This window comes from Parambassis ranga, chromosome 20 (assembly GCF_900634625.1).
Source record: "Parambassis ranga chromosome 20, fParRan2.1, whole genome shotgun sequence".
In the NCBI taxonomy this organism is placed as follows: domain Eukaryota; kingdom Metazoa; phylum Chordata; class Actinopteri; family Ambassidae; genus Parambassis; species Parambassis ranga.
In genome coordinates this window covers 11,813,785-11,829,546 of record NC_041040.1, presented here as the reverse complement: position 1 = coordinate 11,829,546, position 15,762 = coordinate 11,813,785, and the positions used below count along the sequence as shown (strand labels likewise).

Below are 15,762 nucleotides of genomic sequence, written 5' to 3'. Positions count from 1 at the left end.
TTTCTAAATAAACAAACAGGTTTGTACATGTTTGAGATGAAGGGTTCTATAACTACACAATCAGACTCACAAAACAGAGACATCTGAAGTCTTTTATGTAAAAAAAAAAAAAGTATTGATTTCACCATACTTAATGTACAATATATCATCTTCATTAACAAACATCTGATGACAGACAGATTAATGAACAGTATCTACATTCAGAACATTGCCCCGCTGCAGGGGAATAAGTTGGTGCTATACAGTGACCTGATTATTCACATGTTTCTATTGAAAACCCACAAAGAGTCTGAGAGTTCCTAATGACAAGCAAGCAGACAACAGGAGGAGGAGAAGAAGCAGGCTGAAGATATGTGGGGCTTTAAACAAATAAATAAGCCTGTAAAAGGTTAAACAAAAAACATTCTTTCAAGCAGACGCAGCCTCTCTTATGATTTGTAACCTCTGAAACAATTAAATGAGTGCAGATGAACACAAAGACAACTAGATAGATGCATCAAGTGAGATCAGCCCTGCTGGTCCATTCATACACACCAATCAGTGGATACAAATACGTAAGATGCCGGAAGTCTCCTTGTTGTTTATCCCTGCGCAAGAACTTTCAGGCGGCAAGTCAATTAAAAGCTAGGGCTTTGTCTGTGCATAACATGCTACACTATTTAAATACCATTGTTAACTATGGTGTCTGTTGTCATTGCACTCGTGTTTGTGTAAACATAGTTAGCACAGTCAGCGTTTCGCTCTGTCAGATGTGCGGTGTGGTTGCCTGCCAGGCACACATCCGGGCCTCACAACAGCGGAAGTCATCATGTCCCTCACCAATGCGCGGGATGTTCACAAATCGTTGCGCCATTGTTTTGCTAACTCTGCGCTGGCGGTCAGTTAAACAAAATACATTTCTTCCAGCGTGTACGTAAATATGGATATATACTCATTCAGCCGTAACTTGATTGTAACAGAGCGAATGCGCTTTCATGCACAGTGAGTAGTTATCGGAAGCAAAATGTTAGCTAACGTTAGCTAGGTGTTTACATTGTTGATCGTTAACCGTTAAGCTAGATAACTAGCCCTAACAAATGGATACAAAGTACCCTGTCTTGGTAAGTTAATGACATCTTTTTGTTTTGTGCTGTCACGTTACAGATATAACCAATGGTATAATTGAAGCACTTACAGATTTGATGAAGCATTATGAACATCATGGACGAAATAATATTTAGCGATTCTTCTACATGTAGTGGTCTGGGGGCTGCCATCTTTGTTTTCATTCCTAGGCACAATTTAGACACACAGTGGTAACCAAAGTAAAAGGTTCTGACACTACTGGTGTAAATGTTTGTTTTCTGGCTGTTAATACCGCACTACTTCCATCCGGATTGAAGTGTTTGTATGCTTTCATAAAAACGTTCATTGTGTATTGCAATGATACGATCGTACCTGTACAGAATAAAATTGTACGTACTTTGACATGCATGTAATTACCTATTCAGTGAAGTAGTACTAACGCAATACTTTGTATGCCAGTTTGATTGACAAATTGTAATAGCATAATGAAGTACATAATGGGGGATTTTACATTTTAAATAATCAGCTCAGGAAAATTGTGAAATTGCAGAGCTAATGTCTGCTGTCTGTTCACAGAGGCGACCCAAGAGGAAGCTCTGCTACGTCACAAACAAGAGAAGGTATGTCTAAACATGTTTCATGTGTTCATTTCAAGTTGTAAACTTAAAAAAGAGCATTTCCACTGTTGTATCATATTATACCGCACATCTTAATCAAATACTTTTATTCATTAGATTCTAGGTTTAAATTGTTTAAAACCAACTATTTAATGTTTTAATATGTCCCTTAGTAGCTGTTTGGCATGTAATATCTCGTGATTTGTATTGAAACTTTGAGATACTGCAATTGTCATATGATACACCCGACCTTTGTGTTTCAGTCCATCTAAACGGTGGGAAGGACCAATGACATTGGAGGATGTTGACAAGATGTTTGATGACTTAGGTAAGAGCATGTTTCTTGTTTTTAATGTTTTGCAGTTGTAGATTTTTTCATGTTAACCTATGTGTTTTTTTTCTTTTCAGACTCAACCCCACAGTATGATGTACTCCCTCCATCCCCTCTGCTCCAGACTTCTGATACTGAGGGAAAATTAAATGAGGAGGAGGAGGCCTCTCCAGCCTTACTGGAGGAAGAAGTTCCAGAACACCAAACGGTAATTTATAGTTAGTACCGTATTTTCCGGACTATAAGTCGCACTTTTTTCATCCTTTGGCTGGGTATGCGACTTATACTCAGGTGCGACTTATCTATGAAAAAAAATTGTTAGCCTTGTGTCCTGACGCCCCATTACAAATATAACGGTAGCTGTTCTGTCCCTCTCCTGACGGTTCTCTTCCACCTCCAGTTTGTCCACACGTTGCATTCCGAGCATAGGTGACACGCTCATTCATGGAACGTGTGCTTGCAGCTGAGCCGATAGGCTGACAGGTCGCTAATTCCAGACAGCTATAGCGCACAGTAGTCTGCCTTTTACTCATTTAGGCTACAGGATGTTTATAGGAGTTTATAGGAGAATGCTCTGCAGCCGTAGCCTACCACTTACGTAAGTTAAGAGGAATTCAGGTCGGCAACTTTACACAAAAAACGTAGTGATTTACGCTAGGGTTGGGCGATATTGGCAAAAAAATTAATCACGATTAATTGTGGCATTTAGCCGATAACGATTAATTTGACGATTAATTGATGACAATTGCACTTACATGTTTTTGACTCTAAATTGGCACAGTGTTCTAGCATGATACTGACAAATCATCAGTCAAGTTAACTACTTCATTCTAACAGGTTAAGCTGGTGATTAGGCACCAACCAGCCATGGAAATATGTATTGATAATGGCTGGTTGGTGCCTAATCACCAGCTTAACCATGCTCTAGTGTGGCTGGAATATGTCCCACACTAGAGCATGTTTTCACTCAGACTGTAGAACAGCAGCAGAAAAAACAAACAAATAAACAAACCGGACAATTTCACATTTAAATGTGTGTCTGTGCAAATCAACCAACAGCTGAGTGGAATTCTTTCCAATATCTGCTGGAGGAGACTTCGCTGTTGTAATGTTTCCTATCTTGCTGTGGAGTCCGTAAATAAAGAGCTCATTCATTTGATACGAGCAAAAATTCAGTTACTATAGCAACAACCAACGCTCCACGCTTCACCTAATGCATGTCGCGGCACAATATACAGCTGTAGTGTTGTGTCCTCGTTGCGCTTTCTTCGGCTTTCTTCGTGCTCGGGCTTATGGTGACAGACGTTGAACTTATGTTAGAAACGTGCTGCTCCGCATTATTTAACTGAACACCACTGCCTTCCACCATTATTGTTATTGTGGGCTCACATGTGCGCGGGTGATGGTGAGACTACGCCGCACACAAAAATGCGTCATCATGACGAGGCACTAATCGCTGTAATCGATAAGTGGCAAATATTAATCGATGACAGTTTTTCTGACGATTAATTGCACACGATACGATTTTGCACAAGCCTAATTTACGCTGGCCCGCTGATGCGACTAATACTCTGGTGTTACTTATCTGTGGTTTTTTTCTTCGTCATTAGGCATTTTTAGGCTGGTGCGACTTATACTCCGGTGCGACCTATAGTCCGAAAAATACAGTAGTACAATGACATATGCTCATAATACAGGCATTGTGTTTACTATAGTGAATTTACATTCTTTGAAAGGCTTTATATACCTCTCTTTAATCTTTAGACTCCTGAGGCAGATGTCCAGTGTTCTCCAATGAGATCACCTAGTCCTAAACTGGACCTTGGTAAGAGACTAGTGTAAAATAGGTGTGTTTTGTGTTGTGTAAGTGTAGTTCTCTTGGTAAAGGGCTGCTTTTTTCTTTGTTGCAAATTTAGACATCCCATTTAAAGCACACACGCCAGTGAAGACATCCAGTCCTGTTGAACGGAATAGGGGTGAAGAAGCTGAAGAAAGGTTGAACAATGGGAATGACATAGTCATGTCTCCCATACTTTTTCCCCAAGAAGATGAAGGAAAGAAATCTGAACCCATCCAAGGAACTTTGGACAACGAATCACAAGAAGAGTATGGACACTTATTGCTTCTTGCAGGAAATAAGTTGCTTTAACTTTCATTTTTTTGCTGTTCTCCTTTCCAATTCCAATTCCAATTTCCAATTCCTCTCCAATTCTCCTTTCCTCTAGCAGTGATGGTCAGTCTAAGTCAGAGTCTCCTTCAAGCAGTGTTCCTGTAATAGCAACATCTCACAAAGAGAAGCTGGAAAAATCCTGGTAAGGCGATTTTTATTGATTGCAGCAGTCTTCATTCTCTGAGCCCAGCCCTATGGCGTCACTAGTGTAGACAATGTATGGGTTGCTGATATCTGGCCTTTATTTGTTTGATGCCTGTGTAACGAGCTATAGTGTGTAACTATAGCTGTTTACTTTACTAAAGAGTAAAAAGAATAATAGCTTCCTTTTTGCTTTACAGCAGGAAAGAAAACCTGGTGCCACCTGTTCCAGCAGTGTGGCAGCAAACTGAAGTTGCAGCTCCTGAGAGAAACTCAGAGAACATTAACAGTGAGCCGCATGTGGAGAGCGTTACCTGTGGGGGCAAAAATATAAATGATTTTCTGCAGAAGATCAAACATTTGATACAGTCTAAGCCTGCATTGTAAGTTGAGATATAATTATTTCTTAATAACCTAATCCCAATGGCACATGCTAATGCAATGAAGCATCAGCATTGATTTAGTATTTCCTGATAGAACTGTGAATATTTCTTTAAGGTCCAAGAAGTCTCCGGTTAAAGCACCCACTTCAACTCCTCCTGAGCCTGAGGATGATTTTCTGATTCTGGAAGATGATGCATCTTACACATTTACCATCCCAACTAAAACTACAACCAGTAAGAGACAGAGCAAAACTTCCAGTAGTGACAGTTCGACAGACAAGGTGGAAAAGGATTGTCCAGTAGAGGGGCCAGAGAAACAGCAGGCTTCCAAAAAGCCGAACAGCAAACTGAGAAGCCAATCTGTGAATCAGAAAGCAAAGAAGATGAGAAGTGAGGCCCCTGGGCCAGAAAATGAAAAGGATACATCACTCAGTCTTCAGGATCGTCCCATGGGTGATTTAAAGGAACGAGGGAAACCAAGCAAAAAGAGATGGCTTAAGAAAGCTCAGTCAAAAAAAAGTGACAAGGAACAGGATCTACCTAAAGACAGAGAGAGAAGACAAATGGAAACAAATGCACACAAGTCAAAGATGTCAGAGTCTTCCAATGACGAAGAACCTACCAAGACAAAAAGAAAAAAAGAACTGCAGGGATCTGATGCTGTGAAGGAGATGACACATGTGGATGATATTCTGGAACAAAATCATGAGCAAACAGATGTGGTAGACCCATGTTCTCTTACAGGTAAGACATGTTATACCCTTAATGCCTCTTTCTAAGTGTTGCACTAAATCAGAACAAACTCTAAATTTACATATGTGTTTTCCTTTAGCAGATGGAATGTCTGAGCAAAACCAACCACCAGGTGATTCTGAAGAAAATTCATCTGAAGTCAGCCAGATTCATGGGAAAAGAAAACGCAAGCAGACCGGACTGTGGTGGTTGAGTTGCCCTCAAAGCACAGAGGAAACAGACAACCATCAACCTACGCTCAAGAAGTCAAAAGAGAATAATAAAAAGCCTAACACAGCAGAAACTTCACCTATAAAAGCAAAAGGAAAGGTTTTTAAAAAAAGAAATCATAACGAACCTGTGCACACAAATAAAGCTACAGAAAAGAGAAGAAGGCAGAACAAAAAAACAAGAGGAGACATGCTGGACAAAATGAAAACAACGGAACAGGAGCAGCAGGACACCCCTGATCAGGAACAGTTGAGAGACAACTGTCTAAACTTGGGTATGGTCACATATTACCATTTTAATGGCAGTAGCAACAAATGTATAAGAAAATGTGTTATTTTATTTTATTAGATTTTCTTGGAAGATTAATTCCAATTATGCTTATAACATGTGTTTCTTTTGTCTTGCAGACAGAAACATCCTGACACCTGACACAGATGGAACATCTGAAAGAAACAAACAAGCAGTTAATTCTGAAGAAAGTTCATCTGAAGCCTGTCAGCTTCCCAGAATGAGGAAAAAGACGCAGGCTGGACAGCAGGGGCTGAAATGCCCTCAGCACACAGAGGAAACTGACAAACAGCAGGCCACATTCAAGAAGTCAAAACAAAATAATAGAAAGCCCAGTGCAGCAGAAACCTCACCCGTGCCAAATGCAAAAAAAGACACACTTATGAGGACAGTGAATCGGAAACGTTCTGCCAGCACAAATAAAGCTACAAAGAAGGAAAGAAAACAGAATAAAAACACAAGACAAGACGCATCAGACGAGATCAAAACAACAGGTGAAGTCTTCAAACTGAGCGAAGAGCTGGAGCAACAGGACATCCCTGATCAAGACCTAAATCAGGAACATTCAAGTCCTTTGGTCTTTACTCACAAAGACAGCAGTCTTAACACAGGTGAGGTTCAGTACTCACATCTTTACTTCTGTGCTATATAATGGTATTAAACTGTCAATTTGGATGCACCAGTGCAGATCTAGTTAGATGAAGTTTACTGGCTTGGTCCATATGCCTTCACTCAGTTGACACAAAATAGAAACACTGAATTTGAAAAGTCTTAAGACTGAACTGACTGGAACTGATTTTTTTTTATGACAGGTGCTCAGATATTTCAGAGAGTATATCAACCCAAGGAGCAGGTCAGGAATGCACGACCAGGAAAACGGAGGAGGAAACCACCTGGTAACTGGTGGTTGATCAACAGTATGGATGAAGATTTGGAAAGCGTGTCCTCACAGCCTCAGCAGCTTCATCACAAGGAATCCAAACGTCAGAGGGAGAAAAAGAAACACTCCAAACAGAGGAAATCTTTTTCTAGTGATGGCGACGCTGCAGTCTCATCAGCACCACAGGGTGGAGCTCCTGTGCCACCACTCAAACAAACGGAACTGTCCACACCAAAGATGTCTAAACGAGACAGACCGGATGTTTTCACGTCACAGAATGTGGTCAACAGCGGTCAGAAAAACAGATATGGTATCACTTCACATCCTGCTGAGGAATGTTCTGCTGAAGATCATACAAGAAGGAGGACTGAGACAAGTATACTCTGCATGGATGTTGGTGAAATCAGGAGCACACAGAACAGCCCCTCCAACCCCAATCCACCACAAAACAGAGGGCATCAGCTAGAGAACACGTAAGGAAACCTTTAAAGTTACCACTAATTCTCAACATCTGATCTGATATTTAACGATTTGCAATGATTTTGGCAGATTTGAAGTCTTAAAAAGTGGGCCGTCCTCCATGATTGAGCTGGAAGAAGGTGACGACAGGAGTGATGAGATGAGTATGTTAAATCACTTTTTGTTTGTTTGCTTTTGTTGTGCATACTTCGAGAGAACATGTAAGAGAGTGAGTGTGAGCCCAGTGTGGAATAAAATAATTATGATGCATTGTACTGTTATTCTGTCAGGATAAAAATGTGACTCCTCCAATGCTTCCTCCATGTGTAGCTCACATCTCTGGGTTAAAAAGTTCCAAATAGTCGATCCTCATATGAAAATAAATAAAAAAAAATCTGACCTTTTTTATTATTCATGTCCACTTTTATCTTTGCTGTGTTTCAGTTTTACCGTCAACCAGAGTTCACACTGCACTGAGTGTATCAGATCTCTGTGCTCCTCCTCTCAGACCTCTGATCTTACAGCCTAAGGATAAGGCCAACCTGACAGAATGGTTTAAAATCCTCTGGCCCTCCACTGCTGACAGTAAGAAAATACCTTATATTCTCTGGAAGAAAAGACAATAGACTTAGAGATGTATTTGCTGTTTTTTACCCAATCCCTTTCTCATAGCAGTTTCTCAAAGACAAAAGTCAACACTTGAAGTTATTCAACATTTAATATTGTTGCAGGTGTAGCTGAGATCACTCCGGACCAGTTTGAGTGGTACTTCTACCAGGACAGAGCTATGGGCTTTCAGGTGGACCTGAACAGTGGCTCCATCTGTAATGGAAAGATCTTGCTGGGCTCCCATATGAAGAAACCTCTGTGGGTGGATCACAGCGCCACAACAGTATGTACACTACATCCCATGTTGTATTAGTCCACCTGTTCATAAAAAAACCTTTGTCGTTTAACTTTCCTACATTGTTGTCTCTTTCAAAGGTTTTTAACTTATTGACAAGCTCTGTGAGAGTGGCCATTGATGGCAGCGAGTCCCGCTACAGTCCAGGACAGTCTTTTGTGGTGCAGTGTGGTAAGAACATGATGTCTATTAATGGACCAATTTATAAGTCACTCTGTATAAAGAAACAGCATTATTACAAAAGAGTAGTTATTGTGATGCAAAGATATTTTCTGATGTTGGCATACTAACTAATCAGAGAATCTACCTTTAAAATCACAAATATGTAAATATAGTACAGCACATGAAGTATAAGTAACTCAGCGCTATTTAAGAGAAGCTCCTTTTTTACTAACTGTTCTTTTCAGGTTTAAAAATTTCCCTGTCAGTTATTTAATCAATTGTTATGATATATTTTGTCTACTAACTGTATAGATGTTTTGTGTAAAAACAAAAAAAAATCATCTGATTGTAGTAAATCTATAGGATTTAAGAAGGTAAGCTGCATCAGGTGCTGCTGATTATCAGCCATATTGAATTGATCATCAATAGGTGTGCAGACCTCTATAGAGAGATGTTTGCTCTGCAGCATTCAGGTGTGTGTTAACACAATGACAAGAGAGAAAGACACAAACAATGGTGGTAAAGAAGCAACGTTTGCTGCACATATATTTCCAAACAATTTGGAGTTCAGCATGTTTAGTTTAGGAAAACATTCAAGGCAGCTGTCAATCTTCCCAGGAGTGGACATCTCAGCAAATTCACCCTAAGATCATGATCAAAGAAACACAAACAAAACTGAGAGCTTTGTCTCCTTGACGGCACAATTAGGAAAAAAACTGAACAAGTACACTTTCTTTGTTGGAAAAGAGCGTGGAAAAATGACTGAGGTTCACAAAACTGAACAAAGCCCAACACTTGTGGAACAATGTCCTATGGACAGATGAGACCAAAGTAAAGCTGTTTGGCCTTAAAGCTCACCACCATGTCTGGTGAAAACCAAGCACAGAATTTCAGCAGAAACACCTCAACAGTATGAGAGACTGATAGCCACACAGGAAACCTTGACCTCAAGTCATTGCTATTCAAGGTGGGTCTAGAAGCTATTGAATCATGAGGGGTACATTGTATTCTCATTCATTTTTGCTATATAAAGAATGCCATTTACAAAACAAAGTTGCATTTTATTGTACGTCCGAGGTTGTATTCAATCAGATGATTTTATATGTATTTTCACAAAAAAAACTTCCTAACACACTTCTAACATGACTGTAGCACCATGAAAATATTCTTCTCCTTCATGTTCGTTTTTTACTGAAGTTCTGTTCTCTTCCCACAGGGCAAGCCTACAGCCTCCAGAATGTAACTGCACAGCCTGCAGTTCTGTACTTCACCAGAATTTTAGCAGAGAGTTTAGACTGAAAATGTTCCTGAATGTGTTTTTTTAAAAAAAAATACTGGCGATGTGAGACATTTTTTAATGGTGTATTTTTGTTCAGCATTGTATTCAAATTACCTACAAATAAAAAAATCTTGATTTTTGTAACTTTTGTTTCCTTCTGTGAGAGAAAGAAGTGTATGAACTAGAAGTAGATTATTGTTTTATTGATTATTGTATGTATTCTGTTATATGTACTGCAGACAGTGCTGAGAGTTTTGGAAACAAAGGAAGTGAAGCACTTTGCTGGACAAACCATGTAATGACACCATGTCTTCATGAAAAGTTTTCATATGTGCTCATATTTGACAACTTAATGGGGATATTGATTAACCTTCAAATAGATCATCACCTGCTGAGTCTGCACAAAACCAAGTAAAAGGCACATTAGACTGTCACATAATCAATGAGAGCAGGGCCTGATTCTCTCATGAAACATTTTCACCTTCATGAAGGTCAAAAATATTTCTGTCAAAGAATCTGATATTTTTTCCTCATACTTTTTTAATAACTAATGATGCGCCGATACCAACATGCTTCTTAAACAGGAGCCTTAGTGGTGCTCTATGATACTTCATAATGTAACACGTACCTTGTTTAATTTATACCTTATACCTTGTAATGAGCATCCCTTTATTAAAAATACTTAGTCTGTTTCTTCAGGATATAAATGTTTATCACTGATGTGGACGGCCTGACAGAGCTCCTCAGATTGATCAACATTCAAGCCTTGAATTCAAAACAAAATGAAAGAGAGTCCCCTCTGCCGCAGAGCTCTGCAGTTTGATAATTTATCACTTCTGAATGTCCAGTTTCAGTTGTGTGTAGTGTACCAGCAGCTTGACTCGCCTCAGGGCACAATCTCCTTCAGAGAAGTGGATGCTGCTCGGACCACCAGAGTATTCACAGGAATGGCCTCCCAGCTCTTAAATTATAAACCGTGTCTATGACCAAATATGCTTCCTGTAACACAGCATCTGTGCAGTAAATACATCAGCACCTCCACTCTGTTCTGGTGGAGGAAAAAGGTGAGTTATTTGTAAAATATCGCATCTTCAGAATAAATAACCTTTATTGATTTTAACCACGTCTCCACAGACAAAACACACCCTCAGTATGTGACATGTAAGACCAGAGAGGGAGATGCATACAGCTGTACCTCCTCCCCCCTCGGAGAAGATTGGATCAAACCTTGGTTCTCCTCACCCCCTGTTATGTGCCCATGGTTAAAAGGCTGCTGCTTTGAGGTAACAGACTGGGAGGTACTCTGTGAGCCGCATGGTGAGGACATTGATGGGCTCCTAGAGTGCATCACAGACTACATATATTTCTGTGTTGACTACAGTGTCACAACAAGAGCTGTCCAGTGTTAACCAAACGACAAGCCATGGGTAACCAAAGAGATAAACGCTATCCTCAAGCAATATAAGCAATGTTTTAAAATCAATTCTGTAGCTACAGGAAGCCAGTGCAGAGACCTGAGGACTGGATTAATGTGGTTAGTCCTTTTTGTTCAGGTAAGAACCAGAGCAGCCGCGTTTGGATCAGCTGAAGCTGTTTGATGGCCTTTTTAAGGAGACCTGTGAAAAGACCATTGCATTGCATCAACCCTACTGGAGATAAAAGCATTAATACGTTTTTATAAGTCATTTTGTGACATAAGACCTCTTAGTTTGGAAATAGGCATAGTGTATTGTAAACAATTTCTCTTCCCAAGTACAGCTGACACCTAAGGGAATTAGTTCATTATGTTTGTTTATGATTATTTTTGCAGGACTTTAATTACTGAGTAATTTAAAAAAAACAGTTTGAATTTACCCTGAATCTTGACAATTTAATTAAGTAAAATTGCCCCCTTCCCTTTAAAAAAAAACAAACAATGAAAAAAAAACAGAAATGCATTGACCAAAATCAGTAACAGAAATTACGAAAGAAGTGAGCAGCAAAACTATGATGCAAGCTTGGCTAAAAAAACACCACAGAGTGTTACAGAGTGGAGAAAAAGGAAAAAAAGAAAGAGCTGTGCACTTGTCCACATTAAGCTGAGGTAAAGTGCAAATGCAGAGTCCTTTCTTGGATAAGATGGTTTAAGTAGCAAGACAGACACTGAATAATGTATTCCTGAGAGTCCGTCTAACAGAGCTTAATCTCAGCCCTCACTGACGTAATGCACTTCTTCACGTTGCTATTCCTGATGCATCTGACACCAGTGTGTCTGAACCTTTAATGACTATAATGTAAACACTGCCGATTCCTCACTTACATGACTGGTTTCAGGGGGATCAGCATGTATTCTGTTTAACAGATTAACAGATGTCAGGTTGAAAAAAGATGCGATTCCTCCACTTAGATCTGTCGCAGCTGTAGGAGACTCAACACACTGTGCATGGCTTCATGGGAAGGACCTGTTATATATTCACCTCCCTCTTGGAAATATGATGCAGGCAGTCCCTGGTGTGGCGTCTGGCATTAAAGAGTTACTTTATCAGTGAATCCAGCAAACAACTTTCAGATAACCAGAGCCTTCAACATTCATGATATGTAGCTGTAGAAGAATCATGTTCACATCTCTGAGGGACACATTTGACTCAGTGTGGCTGCTAGCAGGTAGTGAACACATTAAATACTCCTAATACATAAATCGTGCAGTAATTGGCTTCACTGAGCTTTGCATGCCATGGATTCATTTGTCCAGACAAAAGCTTTACACGTTTTCTGAGCGAAGTCTGCATCTCAGTTCTTGGACAAACTTCAAATAATGAGTAGGACTTCCTCTCTTTGTACAAACTGGCCGTGTGCATTTGTTTGAGGTGGCACTTTTGCTATAGGCATGGCAGTGTATGATAAACTCATTTACAATTAAGCTGTTGTGTTGCTCCATGAATCAAGCACTAACAATCTCAGGATTTTTTGACTTTCAGGCAATAACAGGAAATTATTTCTTATTCGAGATCAGACTGAGCTGATCTTGCAGGGAAATTTAATGTGTTTATTATGTTCTGAAAGAGGTCTTTGTGTATAGAATATGTGTTCTAAACTACAAAACAAACCGACAGAGTATCAGAGAAACTCTACACCTTTTGTCGTTACTGCTGAACCTCCAGTGTGCATCCTGGTTACACCCATGTTGTGTGCTAACAGATGACACGTGAGGGACAGACACTGAAGAGCACACAGACTTGGGCAATAATCACTAGATGTTTATGTGTTATGTATTGAACAGCTGATTTATGAAAGAGCACAGTAACCAGGTCACAGTCACATAACACCACATTGAACCACACAGAGTGAGTCAATGTATTCACAGACCTTCGGACCAATTATGAACATTATGCCTCAAGGCGGAGGGACATCATTAATGTTTACATCCTGTCCTCTGCACAATATTACAATTACCATGACAGAGCGTTAAAGATGCAATGATGTTATGTCAAAGACGTCTTACAAGCTGGCTTATATCATTGCCTAATGCCATTTGATAGCAGGAGATAGAGGGTAGTGGGTCAGTGTAGTTTGCTGTCAGTCCAGCATCAGAGGAGGAGGAAGCCAGGCTGCACTCAGAGCTGACATTCTTTTATACAGTCTATAATTATAAAGCCATAATCATGTTGACAGACAGGTCATGAATGGGGTTTGTTTTTAGCCTATAGCGAGAGCCTTTAGCCCTGGTTCTACCCACACAGTCTATCCGCAGCAGACTGAGGATAGCTATTAGCTCGATCCAGCGTATCCAACAGATTAAGATAAGATTGTTGGATAATGCGTATGCTGTAGCAGCACAAACACAATGTTCATGTGTGGAGTAAGAAGCAACACCTCTAGAGAGAGGAACACACCTGTACCTTTACCAAAGGTCTTATCTGAACTCCAATCATAGCTTTTCTGTAAATTAAAGTTGTACTGTGTCTACACCAAACCTAATGTTTACCATAGCACTGTCATTGTATATGAAGCTGTGGGAGGGCTTGTTGAGACTGTGTACACTTTTCCAGCAAACACACCGCAGCAAAACTAATGAAGGGAGTAACTGAGCAGGAGAAGGCAGTGTTTTTTATTTGACTGACTCACCAAAGCGTACTTTGTCTGTGTGGGTGAGAACTGAGCATAATGAATGTGCACTGAGAGTTTACCTGCACGGTGAAGCTAAGGCAGCCGCTAATGGCCAGACTAGTGTGTTTATTCAAGTAGAAGAATGGGACAAAGTGGTGCATTCTTAATGTGGAATACTGTTAGGAAACATGTTTCTAAATGTCAGTGGATGAAGGGTCAAATAGGATCATCAGAACAGGATATGGATGGGCAGATTTTCCAGTAGGTAAAGTTTTCTGTCTCACCCCTCAGCCTTTAACTCAAATCCCATCACATCCCCCACCTCCATCGCCTCCCGTTAATTGAGCCCCGGCCTTCTGCTCCACACTCCCACAAAGGAGGAACTCTCAGAGGAAAAGCACACATGTTCGAGCTACGCCGGACCCACCTCTCTCACACAATGAGACTCCCTCTTATACAAAGTACAGTAGAGAAGTGTTTCTTAATGAGGCTTCTGGGAGCAAAAACATCCTCTGAATCTAAAGTTTCAATTACCGTCTGACAGCAGCTTACACTGAATGCACATTGGCCCGTCAGTGTAATAAATGTAGTGTTGAATAGAAAAAAGAAATCAATGAACACAATAATTTTCTGCTCTCGGTTTAATGGCAAAAAAAAATGATTTAAGGTGAAGTCATTTTTCATTAGTGTGCCCTGTTATAACGTTACACACACTTGCAGAATCCTCTCTGGACGATTCCTTCAGTGTTCTTTATCCCTGAGTTCAATCTGTTCCCACTGAAAACTGCAAATGAATGATGACAGCAGCACCTGCAGCCAGAGGCACCTGACTGCCCCTCAGTCAGATATAGAATGAAAGGTGCAGAAGGGGGCAAGATCATAGAGGATCTGTGAATTAGTTTTAGAATGCCACAATGACTTTAACAGCTCAACTAAGCCCTTAATGTAACATTTAACTGATCACACACTGACTTCCTCTCTCTGCTGAAAGTGATGGAGCTGAAGGCGAGTGGACGGGTTGGTGCTGTCGTTTTACATGTTAATCAGCCTCCAAATAATGATTGTAGACTGGCTGGGTTATCTAGGAATCTAGCTTTGTCTTTTTAATTAATATGGTGTTCAATTCACAGTATAATACAATATAAAATATGTAAAAAAAAATCTAAATTATATTTTTAAATGCAAATTACATTTCTCCAATAATAAGCCATACAAAAACATAGTACAAAGCAAAAAATAACAGGAAAATGCTTATTAAATTAGAAAATATAAAATATCATAGGTAATACAATAATGTAACATTTTAAATTATTTATTTTACTTTTACATTTAATTACAAAATACACAGTATTAACATATTCTTTTTTTAATAAGCTGTTTTGGTCTATAGTCTGTGAAGGTTTATCAATTCAGGTTCAAAGCACTCTAAACTGACAAAATAAAACAACGTATTTAAAAGTTATAAGGATAAACTAATTAAATGAAACTTTGCACAATATGTAGGCCTAGTATAAAATGATAAAAAGCTGAAGGAGACATCTGGTTAAACTATGCAGTGGAATAAATATGAATGTAAACTACAATGGACGCTGGGAGAAAACAGTGATTTGTGAACATTGAGGCTGTGAGTGTCCTCAGCAGGCTGCAGGAGAAAATCATCATGCAAAGTATCTGAAGCTGGAATCCTCTGTCTGTCCTTTGCATGGAGATATTCTAATCAAATCTGCATCCAAATGTCAGGGGGAATATATCACTTTTCAGAATATCACATACGTTTGTGGCAGCAGTCGATTTCAGTTGAGTCTTGACATCCGTCGTCAACGAGAACCGCATCGATGTAAAATGTGACACAGGGCTTAAACTTTTCTCGTGCCATCTCGGATAAACGAAAATTGTTTGTTGATTTCCAATAGCTCACTGTCAGCAGCAGAAGCAATTTACATGTTCTGCTTTCTCGCTGCCTTTATATCTCTCGACACAAGAACGTCCTCTGTGTCTGTCTCTCTGTCTCTCCGCCTGCAGTTTTTCGTAAAG

General features: G+C 39.8%; 1 protein-coding gene across 4 annotated transcripts; it reads left to right on the top strand.

Moving 5' to 3' along the window:
- Window positions 1–814: 814 nt before the first annotated feature.
- LOC114453638 (protein IWS1 homolog) lies at window positions 815–9,786 on the top strand. 4 transcript variants are annotated; one of them, XM_028433600.1, is made up of 17 exons: window positions 815–981; window positions 1,642–1,685; window positions 1,946–2,010; window positions 2,091–2,221; window positions 3,778–3,838; window positions 3,930–4,119; window positions 4,239–4,325; window positions 4,525–4,707; window positions 4,823–5,451; window positions 5,540–5,944; window positions 6,078–6,569; window positions 6,771–7,311; window positions 7,388–7,461; window positions 7,742–7,882; window positions 8,029–8,189; window positions 8,282–8,372; window positions 9,580–9,786. In XM_028433600.1, the coding sequence occupies exons 3-17, from the start codon at window positions 1,971–1,973 to the stop codon at window positions 9,660–9,662; spliced, it is 3,309 nt and encodes a 1,102-aa protein (XP_028289401.1). In that variant the 5' UTR covers window positions 815–981; window positions 1,642–1,685; window positions 1,946–1,970; the 3' UTR covers window positions 9,663–9,786. The 4 variants fall into 4 exon arrangements, with proteins under 4 accessions (XP_028289401.1, XP_028289399.1, XP_028289400.1 ...); XM_028433598.1 differs by having other exon boundaries at window positions 815–1,100; window positions 4,242–4,325; XM_028433599.1 differs by having other exon boundaries at window positions 815–1,100; window positions 5,543–5,944.
- Window positions 9,787–15,762: the final 5,976 nt, after the last annotated feature.

Excerpts from the sequence above, each read along its gene's own strand:
- LOC114453638 (XM_028433597.1), top strand. The coding sequence starts at position 1,077 with ATGGATACAAAGTACCCTGTCTTG. Across the intron at positions 2,222-3,777 it reads AAGTTCCAGAACACCAAACG|ACTCCTGAGGCAGATGTCCA; the intron begins GTAATTTATAGT and ends TTTAATCTTTAG. Across the intron at positions 3,839-3,929 it reads TAGTCCTAAACTGGACCTTG|ACATCCCATTTAAAGCACAC; the intron begins GTAAGAGACTAG and ends TTGCAAATTTAG.